Source organism: Urocitellus parryii, chromosome 1, assembly GCF_045843805.1.
Source record: "Urocitellus parryii isolate mUroPar1 chromosome 1, mUroPar1.hap1, whole genome shotgun sequence".
Classification (NCBI taxonomy): Eukaryota; Metazoa; Chordata; class Mammalia; order Rodentia; family Sciuridae; genus Urocitellus; species Urocitellus parryii.
The window spans coordinates 47646012-47672847 of NC_135531.1; the positions used below are offsets into that span (position 1 = coordinate 47646012).

Consider the following 26836-nt stretch of genomic DNA (forward strand, 5'->3'; position numbering starts at 1 on the left):
TTTTAAAAAAATATTTACTTTTTAGGTGTAGATGGATACAACACAATTCCTTTATTTTTATATGGTGCTGAGGATCGAACCTGGGTCCCGCCCATGAGGGGCGAGCACTCCACCGCTGAGCCACAATCCCAGCCCAAAAGATAAAAATATTTTACCTTAGATTTTGTAACAACTTCAAACCTGTATATTCGATTCGTAATCTTTTATTGATTTGTACAACTTTAAAAATAGCATGAATTTTATAAAAATACTGACAATGGCTCAACATTTTAAAAGTCAGACAATCTGTATGTACACTTCAGTAGTCTGTATGTCGTGCTTTTCTTTCTTCTGCTCGCATTCAAAACAGCCACCGCCACAGAGTCTCTAAGCAGTGTCCCTGCAGAAGCATCACATTCGAAAACTTCTCGTTCTTTGAAATGGCTGGAAAGGCTTTCTCAGTGCCCACATGAGCAGCTGTGGTTTCGGTTTGTGTTTTTCAGGAAAGAGAAGCGCTTCACTTTCTGGCGTAGGAAATCGTTCTTGATAGACTTCAGGATAGGATTTCTGAAACTAAACAAGAGTCAAAAATTTATAGAAGAGCCAAGAAAATTGGGCAAGTTTTAATGAAGAGTTTCTGACCCCATACTTCCCTGTTTTTATTTTTGTTAAATCATTCCATTTTGATGTCTATAGATCAAATTCATCTTTCCTTTGATCCAATCTTTGAACGAAGTTCTCCTTTTAATCATATTTCTTAAAATTTTTCCCACTGCCAACAATAAATAGACCTCACTTAAAAAATATTCACAAGTAACTCTGACTTGAAAATAACTTACGTCCTAAGCAGTTAAGGAAAATTTGGGCTCAACTGTATTTTCCTTTCTTCCTGCTTCTCCAACTCAGTCCCACCGAAAGAGAAATTAGGAAAACTATTCTACTCACAATAGCCTCAAAAATATATATATTTGGAATCAATCTAACTTTTGTCCAAATGAAAAAGCAACCATTCTGATATACACTGTTTTATGAAAACCTTAAAGGGAGGCAATATATTCTTCCTTTGGTTCTTACCACTGAACTCTTCTCCACAGTCACGGAGAGAAACAACAATGCCTGAGGAACAATTTGATAGTGGCTACCTAAAACCAATGGCTTTTAAACTCTAGACATTATGGTTTCAATCTGAGTTAACATTAAAAAAAAAAAAATAGAAATCTGCCCTCACAGTTAGCTTCTTTTAGTCATCATTCTGTTGGTCACATCATGCCACTCATCAAAACAAAGGACAAGCATAAGAGAACAGTTCTATAGATGAAGAGTTCAATAATGGGAAAAAAATTACATCCGAGAATGCAGATCTGGGAAACTGGCCACAGTTGTAGAAGCAACAGAACTTCTGAAATATATGAACTGAATAACAAGCTATCGAACCTGCTGTGTCTCAGATGAGAGTCACACAACACTTACCAAAATAGAGATAAAAAGAAGAAACAACCTAAGAAGAGGAAGGAGGAAACATGACTTACAAAGAATGTCCCCATTACCTGCTTCAGTTTCTTCTTCTTCTCTTTGCTGGAGAGTTTGGCATCACTTATGACTTCCTCCAGTAAAGCTGCCAGGGGCTCCTGAGAGCCGTAAGCTCTTTGGTATTCGAATTCCTCAGGACTAATTTGACGACAAAATGCAGGAGCAGGTAAAGTGATATCCATATCAGCACCTGGGTATTTTATCTGAGGCAAAGGAACAAAACGTAGTTTAGGTCAATTATGGTGCATATCCTAGTAGGAATAGTATGTCATTTATCAATTTGATTTGGAAAAAGTATATTGAGAAATAAAAATATTTCCAAAATTTCAGAGTAATATCATTTTTAAAATCATAGATTTACCTATTTTTTTTTTTTAAATCAAGGATTGAACTCAGTGGGCTTAACCACTGAGTCAAATTCCCAGCTTTCTTTATTCTGAGAGTCTGTCCTTAAAGTTGCAATCCTCCTTCCTCAGCATTCCAAGTCCCTGGGATTACAGACACCTGCCACCATGCCCAGCCAAGATCCTTCTTATTTATTTTTTATTTATTTATTTTTTTTTGTGGGGATGGAGGTTGGAGGAGGTTAACTGGAAATTAAACCCAGGGATGCGTAAATACTGAGCTACACCCCCAGCTTTTTTTTTTTTTTTTTTTTTTTTTGAGACAGGGTCTTAGTCGGTTGTTAAGGGCCTCCTTAAAATTGTTGAGGCTGGCTTTGAAATAGTGATCTTCCTGTCCAGCCCCACAAGCTGCTGTGATTATAGGCATGTGCCACTGCACTCGGCATAAACAAAAAAAAATCTATGCTCTCTTTAATAAGATCTAATATTTAAGGATAAATTAAACATAATGACTAAACAATTCAAACAGGCATAAGCCCTCTTTCACCACTTCTATTCAACATAGTCCTTGAAACTCTAGCTAGAGCAATTAGATGAAAGAAAGAAATTAAAGGATATGAGTAGGAAAAGAAGAGCTCAAACTATTCCTACTTGCCTATGACATGACGACCTAAAAAAGCTTCACCAGAAAATTTCTAGAACTCATAAATGAATTCAGCAAAGTAGCAGGATACAAAATTAACACCTATAAACAAACTGTGTTCCTATACATCAACCGAAAGAGAAATTAGGAAAACTATTCTACTCACAATAGCCTCAAAAAATGTATATTTGGGAATCAATCTAACAAAAGAGGTGAAAGATCTCTACAATGAAAACTACAGAAAATTAAACAAAGAAATTGAAGAAGACTTTAGAAGATGGAAAGATCTCCCATGCTCTTGGATAGGAAGAATTAATATTGTCATAATGGTCATACTACCCAAAGCACTTACAGATTCAATGCGATTCAAATTAAAATCCCATCGTCATTCATTATGGAAACAGAAAAAGCAATCATGTAATTCATTTGGAAAAATGAGAGACCCAGAATAGCCAGAGCAATCCTTAGCAAGAAGAGTGAAGTAGGAGGCCTCACAATACGAGACCCTTAAACAGAGCTACAGTAATACTACAGAGCTATAGTAATAAAAATGGCATGGTATTGGTGCCAAAATAGACATGTAGACCAATGGTACAGAACAGAAGAAACAGAGACAAACCCACATAAATAGTTACCTCATACTAGACAAAAGCATACATTGGAGAAAAGATAGCCTAGTCAACAAATGGCACTGGGAAAACTAGAAGTCCATTTGTAGCAAGATGAAATTAAACTCCAGTCACCCTGCACAAAAATCAACTCAAAGTGATCAAAAACTTAGGCACTAGAAAAGAGGCCCTGTGCCTAACAAAAGAAAAAGTATCCCACTCTTTGGTATATACCCAAAGGACTTAAAGTCAGCATAGTACAGTGACGTAGCCAAATCTTCATCATGTCAGCTAAGGACCAGAATTCCTTAACAAGACTCCTAAAGAGCAAGAAGTAAGATCAAGAATCAACAAATGGGATGGTTTTAAACTAAAAAGATTTTTCACAGCAAAGGAAACAATCAAGAACATGAAGAGGAGGCAAATAGAATGGGATAAAATTTTTGCCACCTGCACCTCAGATAGAGCATTAATCTCCAGGATATACAAAGAACTCAAAAACTTAACACCAAAAAAAAAACAAATAACCCAATCAATAAATAGGCACTTCACAGAAGAAGAAATACAATCAGTCAATAAATATATAAAAAATGTTCAGGGGCTGGGAAGAGAGCTCAGTTGGTAAAGTGTTTGCCTTGCATGCACAAGGCCCTGGGTTCAGTTCCCAACACCACAAAAAATAAAATAAAAGTTTAAAAAAAAAAAGGTAAATGACACAAAATGAAATTTAAAAACAAAATGTTCAAAACTCTAGCAATTAGAGAAATGCATCTAATGAGATTCCAGTCAGATTGGCAATTATCAAGAATACAAGTAATAATAAATGTTGGTGAGGATGTGGGGGAAAATGTACCCTCATGCATTGCTTATGGGACTGCAAATTGGTGCAACCACTCTGGAAAGCAGTATGGAGATTCCTCAGACAACTTGGAATGAAACCATCATTTGAGCCAGTTATCCCATTCCTTGGTATACACCCAAAGGAATTTAAATCAGCATTCTAACTACAGTGACGTAACACCCTAGCACTTCAACTCACAATACCCACACTATGGAACCAACTTAGAAGCCCTTAAATATGAATGGATAAAGAAAATGTTGTGGGGCTGGGGATGTGGCTCAAGCGGTAGCGCGCTCGTCTGGCATGCGTGCGGCCCGGTTGGATCCTTAGCACCACATACCAACAAAGATGTTGTGTCCGCCGAGAACTAGAAAATAAATATTAAAAAAAATTCTCTCTCTCTCTCTCTCTCTCTCTCTCTCTCTCTCTCTCTCTCTCTCTCTCTCCTCTCTCACTCTCTCTTTAAAAAAAAAAAAGAAAATGTTGTATAAATACAGAATGGAATATTCATCACCTGTAAACAATGAAATTATTATATTCTTCAGTAAATGGACAGAACTGGAGAGTATCATGCTAAGTGAAATAAGCCAATCCCAAAAAACCAAAGGCTGAATGTCCTCTCTGATATATGGATGCTAACACATAATAGGAGTGGGGAAGGGAAGAATAGAAGCTCATTGGTTTAGACAAAGGAGAATGAAGGCAATGAGATGGAAATAGGAAAAACAGTAGAATGAGTCGGATATAACTTTCCTATGTTCATATATGAATACACAACTAGTGTAACTCCACACCATGTACAACCACAAGAATGGGAAGTTATACTCCATGTATGTATGATATGCCAAAATATACTTTACTGTCATGTAGGTCTAAAAAGAACAACAACAACAACCTCCCCCCCAAAAGGTATAATGTTGAACACACTGAACCACACAGGCTCCTCCCATATCTGGAGGGTCTAATTATCCCTCCCTCAGGAAAGGATAGAAATTGGCCCTTAGACAAGCAATTAGGCAGAGAAAGGTACCATGACCATCCCCTCCTGCATTACTATTGAGAGTCAAAAGGGAGTGGGGGGGGGAGAATAAGAAAAAGAAAACCAAGGTCTGTGCATAAATGAACATTCATTAAAAACACTAATTTCAGAGCACCCTATTGTTATTCTGTATTCCCACTATTTTATTCATTCTTTCATTTTTTTCATTTGGCTTAAAAAAAATTTCCCCCACCAGAAGCCACAACTAAAAATAAGTCTGTTGCCAATTACATTAAGCACATCTCATGCCTAAAGATAGTTTATAAGGTCAATTAGATCAACCTAAGGCAGACAGATTGAAACCATAGAGCAAAGGGCTTACAGGACATGCCTTTTATTTTTATTTTTTCATTTGAATTACAGGAAAACCAGAAAAGAGCCAGGATAAAGGGTGAGGTCTAGGTAGACTGCAACAGCCATAAACCTAGGGCATGAGAAAAACTGAGACACCTGGGATTGAAGGGCTCAAGGACAGGGTTGTAGACCAGGTCAGCAGGAGGCTGATGTCAAAAACATTGCCCACCTCACAGTTTGTCCCAGAGTCAGCCCAGAAACTGCCTCCAAACAATTCACTGGAATAGTCCAGTCTACCCTGTGCATTTTCCGAGAAGTCCTACTCAAAGGTGATGTGACGCAGAGGTTTAGTGGCCTCTTCAAGGCCTCTTGTGATCTATAGGCTCTCATGCTTGACAGTTCTATTGAGGTCTTCCAAGAGAGAAAAGGTAATTGGACAATTGAGTGGATACTGATTTTATTCAGTGCACATCACAGTGGCTCTTGACAAGATCATGTTTACTCACAGCTAAATTAATCATCATGGCTCAGCTTTCCAATCTTCAGGTGACAGGACAGGGTTCATAAGGCCAACCTGCTGCAATATATGCCTGGGCTATGTATGTCGATGCAGTATACAAAGCAACATAGTTCTCCATAACAATTCCTTGCAGATATTCAGCAAACCATTTTTTTTTAATTTTTACTTTTTTTAAGTTTGGTTCATAAAAATATTGGCAAAAAAGATTAAAACATTAGTAAGAGTGTACTTTTTATCCACAAAAAAATGGTCAATGTTGTATGTATGTATGTTGATAATATACAAAGAAGGCAAAGGTGCAAAGAAATGAACACTTTCTTATGCCACTGACACAAATGTAAATTAAAACAAGCAAAAGGGGAATCTGGCAATATCCTATCAATTCTTATAAAATGGTTTATGATCTTTGACCAAGTACTGCTGTGCCTTAGAAAATAATCATGGATCAGGCAAAAATAATCTAGCTATGAAAATATTTATTATTATATTGCATGCAAAACAGGGAAAAATAATAAAGACAATCTAAACATCAACCAGAGGGCATCGTTTAAACGGGCTATGATATGTTCCCATTATGGAATACTGTGCTACAGTAATGACAATAATGACGCAGCAATGACAACAACACAACAACAACGGCAGCTACTAATGGAGGGTTTACTTTGTGACAACATTACTGTAAGGACTGTACATGTATTGAGCTATTTGATCTCCAACACAATTCTATGAGACAAGAATTAACTATTATGATTCTCATTTATAGATTAAAAAAAAAAACAGAGGTTGGGGTAGATGTTGAACCAGAGTGGCATTATGTAATTTGCCTCAGGCCTCAAAGCTAATAAAAGGCATGTCCTGAATCAAACACATTTAGCTCCAAAGTCTGTGCTCTTGGACACTCTGGTGTCAGTCAAGAATATTTAATGATGTGAGGAATTTTTTTATTGTATTGTTAAGTAAAAGAAAGTAAGTCACAAAACAGAAAAGAAGGGAGGGATAAAGGCAGGAAAGTAGGGAGAGAAGGAGGAAGGGAAAGAGGAAGGAAAAAAAGACACAAAATACCTGAAAGACCATAATACTAACTATGAACATTTTGGTATAACTGCTATTTTCTGGTGTATTGATCTATATTTCCCAAATTTATTCAATATAGTATGTTGATAACCACACAGCACTGATTTATACAACAAATCTAAGCAGTCATTTCATAAATTTTTCAATAGCAAGCACATTTACTCCTTACTATATACCAAGACTTATTTTAAATTCACTTAATCTTATAACACAATGTACCCAGAAGCCTAGCAACATAACATGACTTTCCACTGCAAATTTCACAGGACAGACAATATCCCCTATTTTACCTGGACTCTTCGTAGATGAGCCACACGCTCCTCTATAGAAGTCTGCAAGGCCAAAGGGACTTTGAGAATCTCTTGGTAATTGTCCATCAGAAACGTCACCAACCTAGCAGCCAATAACTCATCCAAGTCTACTTCATCCTTGGAACACAAGATGCAACGGGAAAATGTCTGAACCATCTAAAGGTGGGGGAGGGGTAAGAAAACACAGATGAGCTGGTTCTTTTGTCCTCTGAACTAAGTGCATCTAGTTTGCAAAAAGAAGAGTGACCTCTCACCAGGTAGCTGGCCATAGGTGCTGACTGTCTCAAAAGCAGTAAAAACAAGTCTATATCTCCTGTTTAAAAGACATGGTAGAGGAATGTATGTCCAAGTAATTTCTGAAAATTACTATCACCATGACTTGGATCATATAGCACTTATTTTTATTGGTGCATACTAGCTATGTAGAATGGGGTTTTATTGTGAATATTGTGACATATTCGTATATAAATAAAAACACTTTGAATTTCAAAGTACTTTATAGTCATTTAGTCACTTAATATCCTAATATAACTCTTGATTTTTTTAAGAGACAGAGAGACAAGAGAGAGAATTTTTTAATATTTATTTTTTAGTTTTCGGTGACACAACGTCTTTATTTATTTTTATGTGGTGCTGAGGATCGAACCCAGCGCCCCGCGCATGCCAGGCGAGTGTGTTACCACTTGAGCCACCTCCCCAGCGCACTCCTGATTTTTTTAAAGCAAAAATTTTATAAATGTTTATTATTTCATTATTGATTTTGTTTTAAAACTTGGTAACAGTGTGCCTCAATCATTACATCTTCTCCTAGTTAACTTATTTCCTCTAGGATTTTGTTTGTACATTTGATAATCGCCTTTGAACAAACTTATGGGACTTTAAAAGAAGTACATTAAGTGATGAAATTCTCTTTATAGTAACCAGAAATATAAAATATATACTTTCACAGAATTTATACTAATGACTCAATTCTCAATATCATCCTTCACTAGAGAGGATAATAAATGTATTGCTAACAATTTTATTTCAAAATCATAATTCTGTTGAATAAGACTTGATTTCCTCAACATACTGCAAATGATACCTTATCTTCACTTATATTTATGGATACAAAGAGACACATAGATGGAGATTTTTTTTTTAACATGGAAACCATGGATCACAGGGGATTTGTGAATGCCCTCAAACTATATGGAAATTTTTACACATACATTCTTATAGTGAATAGATGCAAAGTTTTCTTCAACTTTTCACAAAGGCCCATCAGCCCCTCCCCACCAAAAAAAAAAAAGAGGTCAAGAATCATTCCATAAATCAGACATGGTGGAGCATGCCAATAATCCCAGCCACTTAGGAGGTTGAGGCAGGTTATTCACAAGTTTGAGGCCAGCCTTAGCAACTTAGCAAAACCCTATCTTTTTTTTTTTTTAAAGAGAGAGTGAGAGAGGGAGAGAGAGAGAGAGAATTTTTAATATTTATTTTTTAGTTTTCGGCAGACACAACATCATTGTTTGTATGTGGTGCTGAGGATCGAACCAGGGCCGCACGCATGCCAGGCGAGCGCACTACCGCTTGAGCCACATCCCCAGCCCAAAACCCTATCTTGAAATTAAAAAAAAAAAAAAAAGAAAAAGAAAAGGACTGGGGAATATAGCTCAGTGGTAAAGTGACCCTGGATTTAATCCCCAGGATTTAAAAAAAAAAAAATCACTGCACAGAGCATTGAGTGTTCTTCTGATCTTATCCCATCCATACTTCTCTGAAGCTAGGCCAGGGATCCCCAAGAAGGGTAGTGGTTACTGGGATACGGAAAGGACATTCAATCCACTGAAGCACCACTTGTGCTCCAGGAATATTTTTGAGGAAAATAAAGCGGTTTTTATTAGTAAATTCTAAACGTAAACTAAAAACATGCTGATAGGAGAGTATAAAAGGGGGTTACTAGAGGTTGCAAGAGAGGAAGGGGAAAGGGGAGATGCTCATTAGAGAATATGAAGTTCTTCCAGAAATTGTAAGTTTTAGATATCTATTCCACAGTATGATGATCACAGTTAATGATAACAATAATAACGTGCTATGTATTTCAAAATTGCTAGAAGAATAATTTTTAAACATCTCACTACAAAAAAAAATAAGTTGGTGGGGTGATGGACATGTTAATTAGCTTGAATTAATCTTTCTACTATGTGTGTGTGTGTGTGTATACGTATATATATAAACATCACATCATATCTCGTAAGTATATACAATTATTTGTCAAATAAAAATAAATTAGTGTAAAAAATAAATTAGTGTTGATATTACATAGTAGGATTCAAAATTAGTAGGTGTTTTTAAGCAAAACTGAAAAATATTACCACTCATAGACCGTTAGACCAAACCAAGAGATACATGATCTCTCTCCTCCCAGGTTGTCTAGTCAAACTGTAGAATTTATTTCCTCGCTTTTTGATTTATTGTATATAGTGCATCTCTCTTACTGGTTATAATAACAAAGGCGTTGCAATGCTTACTTCCATGGAGTTAGAAAAAATGTTGTTTGCCTGATAAATCACTTACTCTTTTTATCCACCCTTTGTTCTTTTTGTGTTGACAGTAGATACCAACTTAAACAAGGGTCCAACAGGATGCAGCAGATATCTCCGCACTCAGCATCTGTTCAATACTCACCCTTTGCTTTCCGCAAGGTTCTTTAAGACCCTTAGACCAGAAGCACACCACCAGTCTGAGTGGATGGCTGGCATGACTTTTTTTTTTTTTAAGATTTTTTTAAAGATGGAACATATATCTTTATTTTATTTATTTTTTTAATGTGGTGCTGAGGATCGAACCCAGGGCCTCACATGTTCGAGGCAAGCGCTTTACAGCTGAGCTATAACCCCAACCCCATGGCATGACTCTTAAGCAGGCTGCCTCACACCTTCCGCTGATGGATTTGACTAGTAAACTGGACTCAGTTGAATTTCATTCCAAAACCTCAAGGACCTTAGATACTAATAATCAACCTACCAGTGTCCGGGTCCCAAGGCCTTCACACAGCGGCGGCATCTCTTTGTTTAAGCAGATTCTCACCATCATCCTCATCAACAGCTGCAGCTTTCTCCTGTTTTCAGGAGGCAGGAGGAGGCAACAAATCTGAAAGGCTTCAACTGCCATTTTCTCTTTCTGTAACAAACCTGATTCAAAAAAGTTTTATCTTTCAAAATCTATAGCCTCCTTGACTCTGTACTTTCACATTAAAAAAAAAAATTATATTACTAAAAAGTGTATCAAGTCTTTTCACATATTCAACTGTACCTGGCCAAATGAATATAGATCCATCGTTACTCACAAATCAGCACAAAAAATATGATCCATCAACCAGAGATAAAATGTAGAACAAACACAGCTATTTCTTCCTCCCACCAGACAGATATCAAAGTTCACAGCTCTCTTTCCCACTGAAACACAAGCAGTTCAAATTACACTCACCTAACCCTAGACACTCACACTGTTAATACGTCCAGGATTGCACCAGTAAGAACATGAATGCACCATTGCTGACCCGAATTCTCCCCACGAGTTGTTTCCACACAATCAGCAAGGTCACCATCTTGCATGACTCACATACTAATTAATAGGACCAAAGCTCTCACTGCCGGTCGGTTGTCAAATGACTCTGCTTCTTCTTAATAGAATCTGTCAAATAATCCTTCCACTTAGGCTCACTCTAGACTTAAATATGCTGATTAAATCATGTTATATGCCATCCATCCTTGTTTCAGGAATGATTTTGTTAAAAATTAACGTATTCTAATATTGGGCTTTTTTCAACCATATTTGTCCCTGAACACTCAAATCCAAGCCCTCTAATGAAGTGAAACTGCTTCCACCAAGTTATTTATTATATATGCATCCTTTTCAACTTCTAACTAATCTTTGAATTGGAGGCAAAACCATCTTTAACACTGAATAAATATTTACTAGTCATCTGTGATACACCAGGAACTGTGACAGTCCTGGAAATACAAAGATATCCCTGGTCCTTTCCTTTAAAGAGCTGAGGAGAGACCTGTAAGCAAGTAACAAAAATGTGAGAGGTGCTGCATGAACCGTTGCTAGTGACATACTAGGAGATTTTAAGTCACTCGCATGACTGCAGCATAGGCTGGGGGTGGGGGGTGGAGGGTTTGGTAGAAGTTAAGCTAGAAAGGTTGGCAGAAATGAAGTCTTAGAAGACCTTAAATACCAGACCAAGGAGCTTGGGTTCCAACCCAAAGGCAATGGATGTGTATGGAGAGAAAGGGAAAACAGAAGAGCAAGCTTGTCCCCACCCCTCTGTGGTGCTGGGGATCAAACCCGAGGCCATGGCTCATGCTAGGCAAGAACTCTACTGAGCTACATCCCCAGTCCCAGACCTTTATACACAGGTTCTGATTCTAGATGTACACATGTAGAACTGCTCTCGATTCTACCTAATCAAGTCCATGGAAGGAAAAAGGCTTCTGCCTTTTTATTTTAATAGACTCATTTATCTAATAAATATTTATTAAGCCAGTTTATATTCCAGAAACTATTTTAAGAGACAAGCAGTGAGGAATAAAACAAAATCCCTGTGTGGATCCCTGGAGCTTGCTTTCCAACAGAGAGTAGAACAGATCTGGAAAGGTGATGTCAGGTAGAAAGATGCTATGGAGAAAAAATAAAATAAAGCAGGAAAGGAGCTGGGGAATAAGGGATGAGCTCAGAAAAACACTTCCAACATTTCAGGGAAGACTTCTCTCTAAGGAAGTGACATATGAGCAGATACCTGAAGGAAATGAGAGCAAGCCATGGAAACACTGGAGAAACAAACTTCAAGGGCAAAGAAAGAGCAATTACAAAGATGTGGCATGGGAGTACGGCCATAGAGTGTTCAAGGAGCAGAACGAGGAAGAGTGACAGAGGAGTGCGAGGAGAGGACTCCTAATTCCCTGCTCCACTAAAACCCTCATCCTCCCAAGGCCAGGCCCCTACCTCTGGCAGTAGAGGAGCCACCATCAGTAACTTGAATGGAAAAGCCCCAGCTGCCCAATACTGGATGATTATATGGGAGGAGGAAGAAGTGCTTATCCCCCCAATTAAAAGCATGAGATTCCCAACACCTTCCGCTGGAATGTGGCATACACTTTTACCAGAGAAAAACTCACTGTGAATACTAGTTAGGTCTATAACACTATTAGATTTGAACCATAGTTAAGCTACATGATGAATTAAGTAGGTCTCATGAGTTGGTCTTACAATTTAACCATCATTTATAGCTTTGCTTGATGGAGTAGTGCTGACAGAGGGGAAAAATAGAATGTGTGTTCAGAGCTACCTACTTGGAAAGGTTTAAGGAAAAGGTTTAAGACAAAACCTATTATTTCAATATAACTTATGAAATTTAAAAGTCAATTCATTTCTTCATTCTAAAAGGTATAAAACTTATACTTTCAGCACCTCTTCCCTGGTTGATTTTTTTTAACCTCTTAATACTCTACAGAATTTACTATTATTATTACCATTCTCTTCCCCCCTGCTGCATTGGAATGAAAGCTCACAATGAGAAGGATATCATTGTCAGTTTTATTTCTATTGACATACCTCCAGCAGCTAGAAGAATGCCTGATATGTCATAGAAACCAATAAATAAATTTTTGTGAATGAATGAATGAATGAGCATATGAATGAAGGCATAAAAATTACTCACCCTTGTTGAGATTTGAATAAGAATAGTGGGTTGAGTAAGCCTCATTATGAATCCTTGAACAAGTCACTTAACCTCCAGGAATCAGTAAAATGTTGAGAACAGTCATAAAAAAATAAATTTACTGCACTGCAGTCCATGGGCTATAAAGAGGAGCCCAGGTAAATTAAAAACTTCAATAAATTTGATCATAGCCATTACTACATTAAAGTTTATATTAAAATTAACCTCAGAGGGAAATATGACATTAATCAGATACAACTTTTAAATCTGGTTAAGAAATGTACTGTGCACTGATATTCAGGAACAAATTTCACTCTGATCCTCTGTAATGAGAAAGCAAGTAAAATTCTGAAATATCCCAACATAGCTATATCATTGAATAATAAATCATTTATGTCTGCCCTACTGAACCCTAATTGCTTAAACAGTTGCATAACCATATTAAGTAGTATGAAAGAAAATATAAACCTATGCAAACATCACCCCATAAAATACTTTTATAAAATTCACCATGTATAACTCAGTCTCTGTCAACAGTTAGTACTCTATGGGTCACTGTGTGTCTGGATGATTTTTATTATTGCATTATTATTATGTAACAAAAGATATTCCTGACTCCCTGGTATTAGAAGGTCCTATAACAACTCAAATGTCCTTGCCTTTTTAGTGAAAGAATGTGGATACCTTCATCAGCATCAGTGAGAGAACTATCAAAGCAGTGGACAGCCATTTGATGATTGGCTGGGGATGTGGCTCAGTGGTCAAGTGCTCCTGAATTCAATCCTCAGTGCCAAAAGGAAGAAAGGAAGGGAGGGAGGAAGGAAAGGAGGAAGACAAGTGAACTTTTAAAAGAGATTGTGTATTACTATGCTTATAGCAGAGTCACACACTGAAGTATTAAATTAATTAGCTGTTATCATTATTCTAAAAGTTATACTAACAAAAACTACTGCTTTGGCAGCTTCCATTAAAGACACATATGTGATATTTAAAAACTTTTCACTTGCTAACTGATAAAATAACCTCTCGGCAGAAAATGAGATTTTAAGGACAAAACACGATTGCTCTAATATGATTAGTTTGAATGAATAAAATTTTAAAAATCACTAGGAAAAACACAAAAGGAGTTATGCAATGTTCACAAACAGCAAAGATTATAAATAATATGAAAAATGTCTATAAAGTTTTAGAAATTGAGTAGTAATGATGCAATCACAAGAACCATAACAAATGGATGTCATCTCTAGTTCATTAGAAGATTAATGGGACATGGATTGAGACCTCTGAAACCATGAACCCCAAATAAATTTCTCCTCTTCTGAGTTGTTCTTGTCAGTTATTTTGGTCACAGCATTGAAAAGCTGACTAACACAAGACCAAAGAGTCTGTCTACTGGTGCTCTCTTGCAGTCCGGTCTCTCCATTTCCCAGACCCAGGCAACCTCTGGCCTGCTTTCTCTCTGTAGACTAGATTTCCCTTTCCTAGAGTTTCATAAGATTTCCCTTTCCTGGTTTCATATTAATGGAACCAGATTGTATGTGTTCTTTTTTATTTTAAATTCTCTTTCTTTACCTATTCAACACCGTTTTCCCCCAACTCCCCTAAATCCCTGGCATCTATTGATCTTTGCATGGTCTCTATTGTCTTGTTTTCATAATGTCATATGGTGAAATCAAACATTATAAAGCCTTTCATGCCAACTTCTTTCACTCGGCAATATGCATTTTAATGTTTTTATTAAAGTATTAGAGTTATACATAATGTTGGGGTTTGTTTTGACATATTCGTACATGACTGGAATATAATTTGCTCCCCTGTGCTCTTTTGAGTTTGGCTTTACCACTCAACATATTCCTAAGATTTATTTTTGTGTGAGGTTTATTTGTGTGTATTCACGGTTTGCTATTTTTATTGCTAGACAATATTATATTCCATCAATACAGCAAAAAATATTTATACATTTACCTATTGATAGATACGTAGTTTCCAATTTGGGAATAATACGAATACAGCTGCAAGTCTTTCTGTAAACATATATAATCTTTTTCTCTTGTATAAATATATAGAAATGGAATTATATGTATGTTTCACTTATTAGAAGTTATGAAACTGTTTTCCAAAGAAATGGTATCATTTAATAGCCCCACCAGCAATGCCTAAGGGCTCCAGGAGCTTCATCTCCTCATCAACACTTGTATTGCTGTTGCTTTGATTTGAGCCATTCTAGTGTGTTCACAGCGGTATCTCACTGTGGTTCCAACTTGCATTTCTCAGATGACGAATGACATTGATTAATGATTAGCAAATCACTTATCTCCCCTATAGAATGTCTACTCAAAATTTTTACCCTTTTTATTGTATTGTTGATCTTATAATGAGTTCTTTATAAACTCTTTATGATGAGTTCTTGACATATTCTGGCTGTAAATATTTTGTCATACACATACAATAGAAATATATTCTCACATGGTCTTGCTTCTCTATTCATTAATGATATATTTCAAACAGCAGAAATTTCTACTTGTAATTGTCAATTCGATTAAATTTTTATTGTAAGGATTATGATTTCAGTGTACTAAGATAGCTTTATCAAGATTTCAAGATTTTTTTCTTCTATGTTTTCTTCTACATGGTTTGTAGTTTTATATGTTGTATTTCAGTCTATGACTCATTCCAATGTAAAGTTTGAGCATAGCATGAAATGAGTATAAGGGTTCCTTTTGTTTCCATATGGATATCCAGTTGTACCAACAATCACTTATTGAAAAGATTATCCTTTCTCTTAATTTCTTAGCTGAAAATCACTTGATTATATGTATATGAATCTATTTCTGAACTCTATTCTATCCTATCTTTATGCCAATGCCACACTAAATGCCAATACACTTAATAGCAAAACTTCAAATATTATTTGAAAACACCAATGGCTCACCTAATGATAAGATTCCGTAAGTTTTGAAAACAAGGAATATAAGTTCTGATTTTTTTGTTTTGTTTTCAGATTATTTTAGCTATTCCAGAGCCTTAGCATTGTCATATAAATTTTTTATATAAAATCTTTCAAAATAACATCTTGAATTTTTATCAATTGTGATAAATCTATAGATCAATTTTTAGAGAACTGACATCATATCAATATTGCAGTTTTCAGTCCATTAGTATGGTATATCTCTCTAGTTACTTGAATAGTTTCTTTCAGGAATGTTTAAGAGTTGTCATTATCAGGTCATGCACACACTTTATTTATCACAAAGTATTTATAATACATTCCTAAATATTCCATGGTTTTCAATGCTATTAGAAATAATTTTTATTTGAAATTGATTTTGGTATATTGGTCTTATATCCTGCTTCCTTGCTAAGTTCACTTTTTAAAAATTATTTATTCTTATTAGATACACATGACAGTAGAGTGTGTTTGGGCATATTATACATACATTGAGTATAACTTCTAATTAAGATCCTATTCTTGTGGTTGTACATGATATGTAGTTACCCTGATCATATATTCATATACAAGAATATGAGAGCTATGTCTGATTAATTCTTTTATCTTCCTAATCCCCTTCCACTTCCACCTCCCTTCCCTTCATTCCCCTTTGCCTAATACAATGGACTCCTATTATTCCCCTCCCCACCATTGCTTGTTGTGGGTTAGCATCCACACATCAGAGAGAATATTCAGCTCTTGGTTTCTTGGGACTAACTTCTTCCACTTAGCATGATATTCTACAGTTCCATCCATGTATCAGCAAATACTATAATTTCATTCTTCTTTATAGCTGAGTAATATTCCATTGTGTATGTGTGAATGTGTGCATGTGTGTTCTGTGTGTGTGTGTGTGTGTACACACACCACATTTTATTTATCTATTCATCTGTTGAAAGGCAACTAGGATGGTTCCATACCTTGGCTATTGTGAATTCAGCTGCTCAAAACATTGATGTGGCTATGTCATCTTAGTATGCTGATTTTAGTCCTTTGGGTATATACTGAGGAGTGGGATAACTGGGTCAAATGGTGGTTTCATTCCAAGTTTTCTGAGGAATCTCCACAATGCCTTCCAAGGAGGTTGCACCAATCTGTAGTCCCACCAGCAATGTATGGGTGTACCTTTTCCTCTACATCCTCACTAATATTTATTGTTACTTGTTTTCTTGATAATTGCCATTCTGACTGGAGTGAGATGGAATTTCAGTATAGTTTTAATATGCATTTCTCTAATTGCTAGACATGTTAAGCATTTTTCACATATTCTTTTTTAATTTTAATTTATTTATTTGTTCTAATCAGTTATACATGACAGCAGAATATTCTTGAATTCATTATACATAAATGGAGCACTATTTTTTACTTATCTGATTGTACCCAAAGTAGGGACACCATTTGTGCAATCATACATGTACCTAGGTCTCATTTCACACTCTTTCCTACCCCCTCGCCCCTCCCCCACTTTTCTTCACCCATCCAAAGTTCCTCCACTTACTCCATTATGGATTAACATCCACTTATCAGATAAAACATTCGGCCTTTGGTTTTTTGGCATTGGCTTACTCCACTTAGCATGATATTCTCTAACTCCTCCATTCATATTTCTTCTGTGAACTGCCTGTTCAGTTCCTTTGCCCATTTATTGACTGGGTTATTTGGTTTTTGGTGCTAAGCTTTTTAAGTTTTTTGTATACCTTGGAGATTAATGCTCTATTTGAGGTGCAGGTGGTAAAGATTTTCTCCTATCCTGTAGGCTCTCTGTTCATGTTCTTGATTATTTCCTTTGCTATAAGGAGCTTTGTAGTTTGATACCATTCCATTTATTAATTCTTGACCAGTAAAATCTGGAACAAGACAGGGATGCCCTCTCACCACTCCTATTTGGCATAGTACTTAAAACCCTAGCCAGAACAATTAGACAAAAGAAAGAAGTTAAAGGGAAACAAATAGGAAAAGAAAAGCTCAAACTATCCCTATTTGCTAAAGTCATGATTCTATATTTAGAAGACTCAAAAAACTCCACCAGAAAGCTTCTAAAACTCATAAACAAATTCAGAAAAGTAGCGGGGTATAAAATCAATACCCATAAATCAATTGCATTCCTATACACCAATGACCACTCAGCTGAAAGAGAAATCCAGAAAACTATCCCATTTATAATAGCCTGAACAAAATAAAATAAAATAAAATACTTGGGAATCAATCTAACAAAAGAGGTGAAAGACCTCTATAATGAAAACTACAGAACACTAAGAAGAGAAATTGAAAAAGACCACAGAAAATGGAAACATCTTCCATGTTCTTGGATAGGCAGAATTAATATTGTCAAAATGGCCATACTACCAAAAGAACTATACACATTTAATGCAATTCCTATTAAAATTCCAATGACATACTTCATAGAAATAGAAAAAGCAGTAATAAAATTCATTTGGAAAAACAAGAGGCCCAAAATAGCCAAAGTAATGCTCAGTGATGAAAGTGAAGCAGGAAGCATCACAATACCAGATCTTAAATTACACTACAGAGCTATAAAAACAAAAACAGGATGGTATTGGCACTAAAACAGACATGAAGCCTAATGTTATGGAATAGAAGACACAGAGACAAACCCACATAAATATAGTTATCTCAAACTAGACAAAGGCACCATAAACATACATTGGAGAAAAGATAGCCTCTTCAAGAAGTGGTATTCGAAAAACTGGAAATCCATATTAACAATATGAAATTAGACCCCATCTTTTACCTTGTACAAAACTCAACTCAAAGTGGATCAAGGACCTAGGAGTTAGACCTGAGACCCTGCATTCACCAGAAGAAAAACTTTAGTTATTAGTTCAAGTGGCTGTTTGGGGGAAGCAGATTCTCAACGGTTTTCTACATAGAAACTTAATGAAAAATACAGTTTTAATTCTTCCTTCCAACTTGAACCCTTTATTTCATCTTCATACTTAATACTGACCTTTAGAAAAATGATACTTAACAGTGAAGAGTTTTACCTTTTTCTGATCTTAGGGAAAAACATTCAGTATATCACCATTACAAAAAAAGTTAGTTATACATACCTCTCTTAGTTTAAAATTAAATTTCTCATATGTACCCTGATAAGGCCAAAGAAGTCTCCTTCAATTCCTAATTTACTTATTAGCATTTTTATCATTAATAGGTGTTGACTATTTCACATGCATTTTCTGCAATTATTGATATGATCATGGTTTCTCCTTTGTCCTATTACCAATGTAAATTATATTGATTAATTTTATATTAAACCAATCTCACCTTCCTGGGATAAATGGTACTTGGTTATGATATGATATTACACATTATATATATTGTTATGTTCAATTTGCAACTTTGTAATGTATTTTTGTAATGGGTTTTATCCAATATAGCATTGTAATTTCTTGGTTTGGTTTTGTCCTCAGGATAATACTGGCCTCAGGAAATGATTCAGGATTATTTCTTCATCTATTTTATGTAAGGATTATTTTGTATAATTGGCATTATTTCATCCTAAATGCTTGGTCTAATTCACCAGTGAAGCCATCTGGACCTGGAGTGCTAATTTAATTCCATTGGCATCAGAGAACTTAGTACCATTTCAATCCTTTTATAATTATTAAATTGCTTTTATTATACATCACTCTCAACATGAGCTCTTGGCTAGAAGCAAGACACAGGTTCCAATTCTACTCAAAGGGTATGAATTATAGGTACCAGGAAGCAGGGAAATTAGGGGTTATCTTGAGTCTATGCATCCCCAAATACTCTTAAATACTGCATTTCATCTCCACGACTGCTTTATTAGCTATACCTATCTTAGTTTAAACAACCACACCAAGATACATCATAATCAAATTCATAGAAATTAATAATAAAATGTTAAAGAAGCCACAGAGGAGGAAATACATTCTATGCCCCTCCTTCTTCAGAGATTTTAATTACATGTATATTAGACGGCTTGATACTATCCTACTGGTCATTAAAGCTGTGCTCATTTGTGTTTTCTTTCTGTACTTTAATGTTTTCAAATCTGTAATATGACAGACATCACTGTCATTTACAAGGAAAAAACTGGGATCAAAGAGACAGAGTGATTCATTGATGGATAAAACCAGGTCAACAGTTAAGGAGCTTGATGATATTTCTGTTGATAAAATGAAAATGTAATAAATAATCCAGCCAAATAACTTAGATAAATCCATCCTTGAATTTTTTTTCTATCAGGAAAACACTTCATCATTTCACTGAACATTAAGTGGGACAGGTTAATAAGTAATATTCAAGGAAACCCAACAGTCTTTCTGATTGAAATAAATAAATAAATAAATAATGGAAATGTGTAATGTGTGACATTACTAAAGGTCAAGAAGCCATGTTGGCCATGATAACGTATATGACAGGTTCAGAATTAAGTACTCTGGGTGATATCTACTCCTATTTCTCTCTCTCTCTCTCTCTCTCTCTCTCTCTCTCTCTCTCTCTCTTTCTCTCTCTCTCTCTCTCTCTTCTTTTTTCCATTCCCAGTGATTTAACCACATTTCTATTTTGAACCCCAGGAACACAAATAGTTTATTTTTGCAAGTGGGCTTGATCTTCACAAAAACAAGCTATCAGGAACTCAAACAAAGTAGTTAAAAAAAAAAAAAGGAAAACTTAGGAGAAGGTTCAGAAGTTCCCAAAAAGGCAATGGGACCCTGACTGTTCAACCAGAGGAGAGACTCAAGAAGGGTTAACTGTAGGTTTTGCAACCAAAAGAATTTAAGTCCAAATTTCATTTTTGCTGAGAACAGGTATTAAAAAGAAAAGGTTTACACTAGGTGAAAAAGATTCAGACTATACATCAATTGGCAAGAACTTCCTACCTAAAGAAAGATACAGCAAGTGGGACTATTTCTCTGGAGATTTTTAAGGAAAGGCAAACAGTCACCTTTGGGAAGTGTTTAAAAATAGACGAAAACTCATCTATGCTCAAAAGATACTTTTTCCTAAATAAGGAATCTCACCTGCTACAGCAGTTTCATAACTCTTTTGTTTTTATCCTAGGAAAGTTCTTTACCCACAAAAATATCAGACAAAGATCAAATATCAGACAAAGATCAACCATATTTTATATTTGCATTTTTTTATATAAATTTAATCCTTTATCCTGCTGAAACAGTGTGGGAAAGGTCTCAAACTTTATTCCAAAAAGTTTTGTCAATTATCTTAGTGATTACTATTATAGTTTACATATTTAGTTAGAGCCCAGTAAGTAACTAGGCATTTAGGAGTTACTCCACCTTTAGGAGTACCTACCTCCACTTTATTCCAACAATCATGGTAGAACATTAATCATTACATTTAGGGGTGATTCAACATCCTTACCTTGCCCCATCTGCATCTTCAAAAGCTCTGGTCACAAGCCCTTGACCCTGACAGCAGACAGCACCACCAGCAAGAACTTTGGAATAACATGAGCAAGAGCATACTATCTGATCAAGCACACCAACTAGGCCCCCTCTAGAGAAAATATTTGTTTTCTCTTAAGAAAACCATGGAATGAGGACCCCGATATAACAAGAAGAACATAAGGACAGAGAGGTAAAGATAGTACACAGTTCTAGAAGGTCTCCTAAGTCACTGGACAAAAGAACCAAAGAATGGAAAACCTAACCTTATGTATATTTCAAGATTAAAAAAACAGAGGAAGAGATCTTGATCTATTGAGTGAGCTGATCCAGTGCATAATCAGTTTAGTGAATGTGAATGGCATTTTCTAGATCTCTAGATTTAACATTTAGGAGAAAGGGAATAGCAGATATTCCAATAGCTTTCCAATCCACTAGCAAATAACCCTGGGATCACAAGCTCAGCTGCCTACAGGAGCAAACAAGTGGAATAAATAAGAGAAAGGAGCTACGTGAACCTGGCCTAGAAGCAGTGGGAAAAACTGGAGACTGACAAACTGGAGTTCATGTCCTGAAACACTTGCTCCTTCTGTGGAGGCATTCTTTGCACAGCTGTAGCAGTTTGTGCCACCAAAAATTTAAGCCCAGAGATGCCAGATCTTCGAATTTTTTTCCTAAAAATTAGCCATAAAGATGAGTTCATATGTGAACTTGCTGTAAAGTTTGGCACTTAATTATATTTCCTATTGAAAACATACAGGTCAAACCAGATGAATTTATAGTTTATTCATATAAACAGACCAACAGTGTGGCCACTCATTTCTAAGACACCCTACCTGGCCCTCATGCCACTTTGCCTCCTACTGTGGCTCTTTTATCCTCAATATGCCAGATTAACAAAAGCTACATAGGGTGACTGCAGGGTGGGTGTGGAACAGAGGGTGAAAGGTGCTACTCATTCACATTCAAGTGTCAGCCATACTCTTCTTACTATAAGGAACTGCAGTTTTGGAAATGGCCAGTTGTCCATGGCCACTCATGTTGGTAGGTCAGGCTGCTGACTTAACCAATTAAATAATTTTTTTTGAACTATAATTAATGAGTATCTCTTACGTCTCCAAAAATGTCAAGGGTGGTTTTTTCGTTTGGTTTGGTTTGGTTTGGTACTAGGGATTGAATCCAGAGCACTTTACCACTGAGCTAAGTCTCCAGTCCTTCTGAATTTTTTATTTTGAGAGAGGATCTTACTAAGTTGCCGAGTTGCCTTTGAACATGAGATCCGATCCTCCTGCCTCAGCCTCCTGAGTCCCTGGAACTTCAGATGTGCACCACCATGCCCACCAAGTGTTTAGGGGTTTTTTTTGTTTGTTTGTTTTCGTTTTAAAAGAGCTTTAGATGTCCTGTTTCATGTACCAATAATGACTAACTAAAGTTCACAGCTATGGCATCAAGCTCTACTATACTAGAAGCAAAGAAATAAACCTCAAAAGAAGATCATTAACTAAACTGAAAATCACTTTTATTAAAAATGATATGGAATTTTTAGCTCCTACACAAAAAAAGGTACTACTTACTTTAAAAGTCTGTACCTAATGACATCCTGCTCCAACCAAAGTCCAAGGGTTTAAGGGATGAATCAATCCTACTGGAATTCAACCTTAATTATCTAGATATTTACCTTTTCCTACAGACTCTAAAAGTCTGCTATCTTAGATAATTTTGTTAGTCATATAAACAAGTTATGGTCTTCTGTAATGGAGAAGGCTCTCTTCTTTCATTACATAATAATGTTTTAAAAAGGCTTTCATCGCACTATACCTTTTGTGAATTATCCCTTCGCCTTCCTTTCTTCCTTCCTTCCTTCCTTCCTTCCTTCCTTCCTTCCTTCCTTCCTTCCTCTCCTTTTTACCCAATCTCTCTTCCTCCCCACTTTTTTAGCACTCATTTAAACTCACAGTAAGTTTATTAAATTTAAAAACTAATTTTTGACCTATTTATTTCTATGCTTCCAGACCTAGGTCAGGAGCTCCAGGTTTCCGCACCACAGAGGAGCAGCAAGAAACTATTGGGGGAAAAATAAGCATCCTGAAAGCCAGGAAATGAAGAAGAAGCTCAAGATCCAACATAGCGGTGGGTGCTGAGAGATCAATTCTGTGACCTCTTCAGCTGCGCTAGCAAAGGGAGTCTTGAAGCAACTGAATGCTGTTTGCTCAGGATCACTTGGCAATGCTGGGCTGAAGTGGTCCTGGAGCGAGCAGTTTGCGCCCCTCAGAACCCACACTGATCCCGGAGCGGGTGAATTCAGGCTCCCCGTATGCAGCTTCTTGCTGATTGTCTGCGTCTGACAGCCAAACGGCCATGACTCAGCGCCTCAGCGCTATGGAGGCTCCCTAGGAATAGAGAAACAACTCTTCGGTACCTCCGTGAACCTTTTGAGGTGATACCAACAGAGCCTTCATAGGCAACGGGCCCAGGATTGAGAGGGGACCTGGGAGAGTCAGACCAGACCCACCCTTGGCATCGGACACCCAGCAACGAGAACAAACAACCGCCCTTCGCATTGGACACCAGCAAGGCAGAGAACTGACGTCACCAGAATTTGGCAGAGGAGACAGCTTCACTGAAACCGGCGTCTGCAGGTGTGTGACCCCTGGCCCCTCCTCTCCACATAGCGGGGAAATCTCAAGGGTCCCCCGCAACTCTCCCATGAGCACGATTATCAGACCAAGGGAGTCAGGAGCGGCGAATGACCCCCGGCTACAGCTCCCACTGGCGCTGACAACCCAGGTCTCTAGCGCCAGCTCCCGGGGGCATGGTTGCCAGAGAGCAGGCAGAATAAGCTGACGGTTCCCAGCCCCGCGCTCCACAACCTTAGGGTCTGGGGAAATGGCAAACACAGAGAGGGTGCCCAGTCCTTCAAGAAAACAGGGATCCCAGGAGCGGCTGACCTGGCATGTAGCCAGGATTGTGGTGAATGTCACTGGTGAGCGGGGCCTGGCTGGAGGAAAAGCAGGGAAGTGACTGGAGACCAGGAAAGGCCCTGGGAGCCCAGGTTTAGAGAGCCGCCCAGTGTGGGAGGAGGAGACGCCTCACAGGGATTGGTTCCTGCGTATTGAGAGGAGAAGCTTGGCCCGGTGGGCACAGCTCCACCTACTGGAAGAGAAGTTAATCAAACTCTAAGACTGCATTTTTAAAATTAAAAAAAAATTTTTTTATTTTTATTTTTATATTTTATTTTGTTTTATTTTTTATTTTAATTTTTATTTTATTTATTTTTTTGTCTTTTCATTTCTTTTTAATTTCCTTATTCCCCTTTTCTTGAATTCTACCTGTTTACTCTCATTCTCTTTAACAACTTCTCCCCTCCCCTTCTAATACTTTCTTCCCAAGCATTATGACGCTGTTTATGTGTAATTTACTAAATGTGTATAGATAAATGTTCCAAGGCGTTATATAGTGCTACCAATTCCCTAGCTACCTCCAAATACTCCGGACCATTCTCCTGTTAATATCACTCGTCAGTAAGCAATCGTCCAAGGTTGCCAAGATATACCAACCTCTATACCATCACATCAAGACCAAACTGCAGATCGCTATATGCCATCAGAATCCATACTCATTTTATGAAACAAATGAATCTGCTTTAAAGTGCAATAAAAGTCATCATCACTAGTCATAGTCTCCCATCACAAAGGAGAGACTCTGGAGATACACAAAACCAACATAAATTTATAGGAGTAAACAGTAACTCAGCAGTCAAACAGAACCGGAAGTAACATAAGCAGCATGAAAAAGCAAGGAAGAAAAGGAGTACAAACAATGCAGGAGAGCCTAAATCTACAGGAGAACCTAGAGGCATCAGAAAAATGGTCAAATAGAGAACTCAAGGAATACCTTTTACAGATGGAATGGAATCTTAAAGAGGACATGAGACAGCAAATTCAAACAGTGAAAGAACACATTGAAATGAATTACATAAACAGATTCAAGAAGCAAATAAGCAACTTTAACAGGAGATAGAGATTATAAAAAAAATCAAACAATAATCCTAGAAATGAAGGAAACTATAAACCAAATTAAAAACTCAAACGAGAGTATCATTAACAGAGTGGAGCAAGTAGAAGTCAGAACGTCAGACAATGAAGACAGAATATATCATCTTGAAAAGAGTCTAGCCAACTCAGAAAGGCTGGTAAGAAACCACGAGAAAAACATCCAAGAGATATGGGATAACATAAAAAAACAAACTTAAGAGTCATCAGGATAGAGGAAGGTATAGAGGTCCAAACCAAGGGAATGAGCAATCTGTTGAATGAAATAAATTTAGAAAACTTTCTAGATATAAATAAGGAAACGGATGTACAAATTCTAGATGCATACAGGACACCAAGCATACAAAATCACAGTAGACCAACACCAAGACACATTGTTACGAAGATATCCAATATACAGAACAAAGAGAAAATATTAAAAGCTACAAGAGAAAGGAGGCAGATTACATTCAGGGGTAAACCAATAAAGTTAACGGCTGATTTTTCATCACAGATGCTGAAAGCAAGAAGATCCTGGAACAACGTATTTCAAACACTGAAAGACAATGGATGCCAACCAAGAATTTTGTATCCAGCAAAATTAAGCTTCAGGTACGACAACAAAATAAAAATCTTTCACGATAAACAAAAGTTAAAAGAATTTGCAGCCAGAAAACAAGCATTGCAAAGCATCTTGAGCAAAGCACTACACAAGGAAGAAATGAAAAACAACAACCAAAACCAACAGTGGGAAATGCCTTGGTAATGACGGAGGGCAGGGGGAAAGCTAATCATGGAGAAAAAAAACAAATTAAAAAAAAAAGATATATAATCAAACATGACTGGAAGTACAAACCATATTACAATAGTAACCCTAAACGTTAATCGCTTAAACTCACCAATAAAGAGACATAGGCTGGTAACCTGGATTAAAAACACAGATCCAACAATATGCTGCCTTCAGGAGACACATCTGACTGGAAAAGACATACACAGGCTGAAGGTGAAAGGTTGGGAAAAATCACACCACGCATACAGTCCTTGGAAGCAAGCAGGGGTGGCCATCCTCATATCGAATAAAATCGACTTCAAGACTAAGTTAATCAAAAGGGATAAAGAAGGACATTATATACTGTTAAAAGGAACCATTCACCAACAAGACATAAAAATTGTCAAGATTTATGCACCAAATAATGGTGCTGCGACGTTCATAAAACAAACTCTCCTCAAGTTCAAGAATCAAATAGACCACAACACAATAATTATGGGTGACTTCAACACACCTCTCTCACCATTGGACAGATCTTCCAAACAAAAGTTGAATAAACAAACTATAGAACTCAATAACACAGTCAATAACCTAGACTTAACCAACATATATAGAATATATCAACAATCATCTAGTGGATATACTTTTTTCTCAGCAGCACATGGATCTTTCTCAAAAATAGACCAGACCATATATTATGCCATAGGGAAACCCTTAGTAAATATAAAGGTATGGAGATAATACCATGCATCTTATCT

General features: G+C 36.8%; 1 protein-coding gene across 3 annotated transcripts in view; it reads right to left on the minus strand.

Annotated features, from left to right (window-relative positions):
• Positions 1-390: 390 nt before the first annotated feature.
• The window catches only part of Depdc1b (DEP domain containing 1B), a 94571-nt gene continuing 68125 nt past the window's right edge, over positions 391-26836 (minus strand). For 2 of the 3 annotated variants that reach the window (XM_077795787.1, XM_077795777.1), the window contains 4 exons: positions 10193-10359; positions 7163-7339; positions 1527-1712; positions 391-552 (listed from right to left, as the gene is read on the minus strand). In XM_077795787.1, the coding sequence (XP_077651913.1) occupies positions 391-552; positions 1527-1712; positions 7163-7339; positions 10193-10359 (692 nt within the window). The remainder of the gene's footprint in view (positions 553-1526; positions 1713-7162; positions 7340-10192; positions 10360-26836) is intronic. The other variant, XM_026402556.2, reaches the window with a different exon arrangement.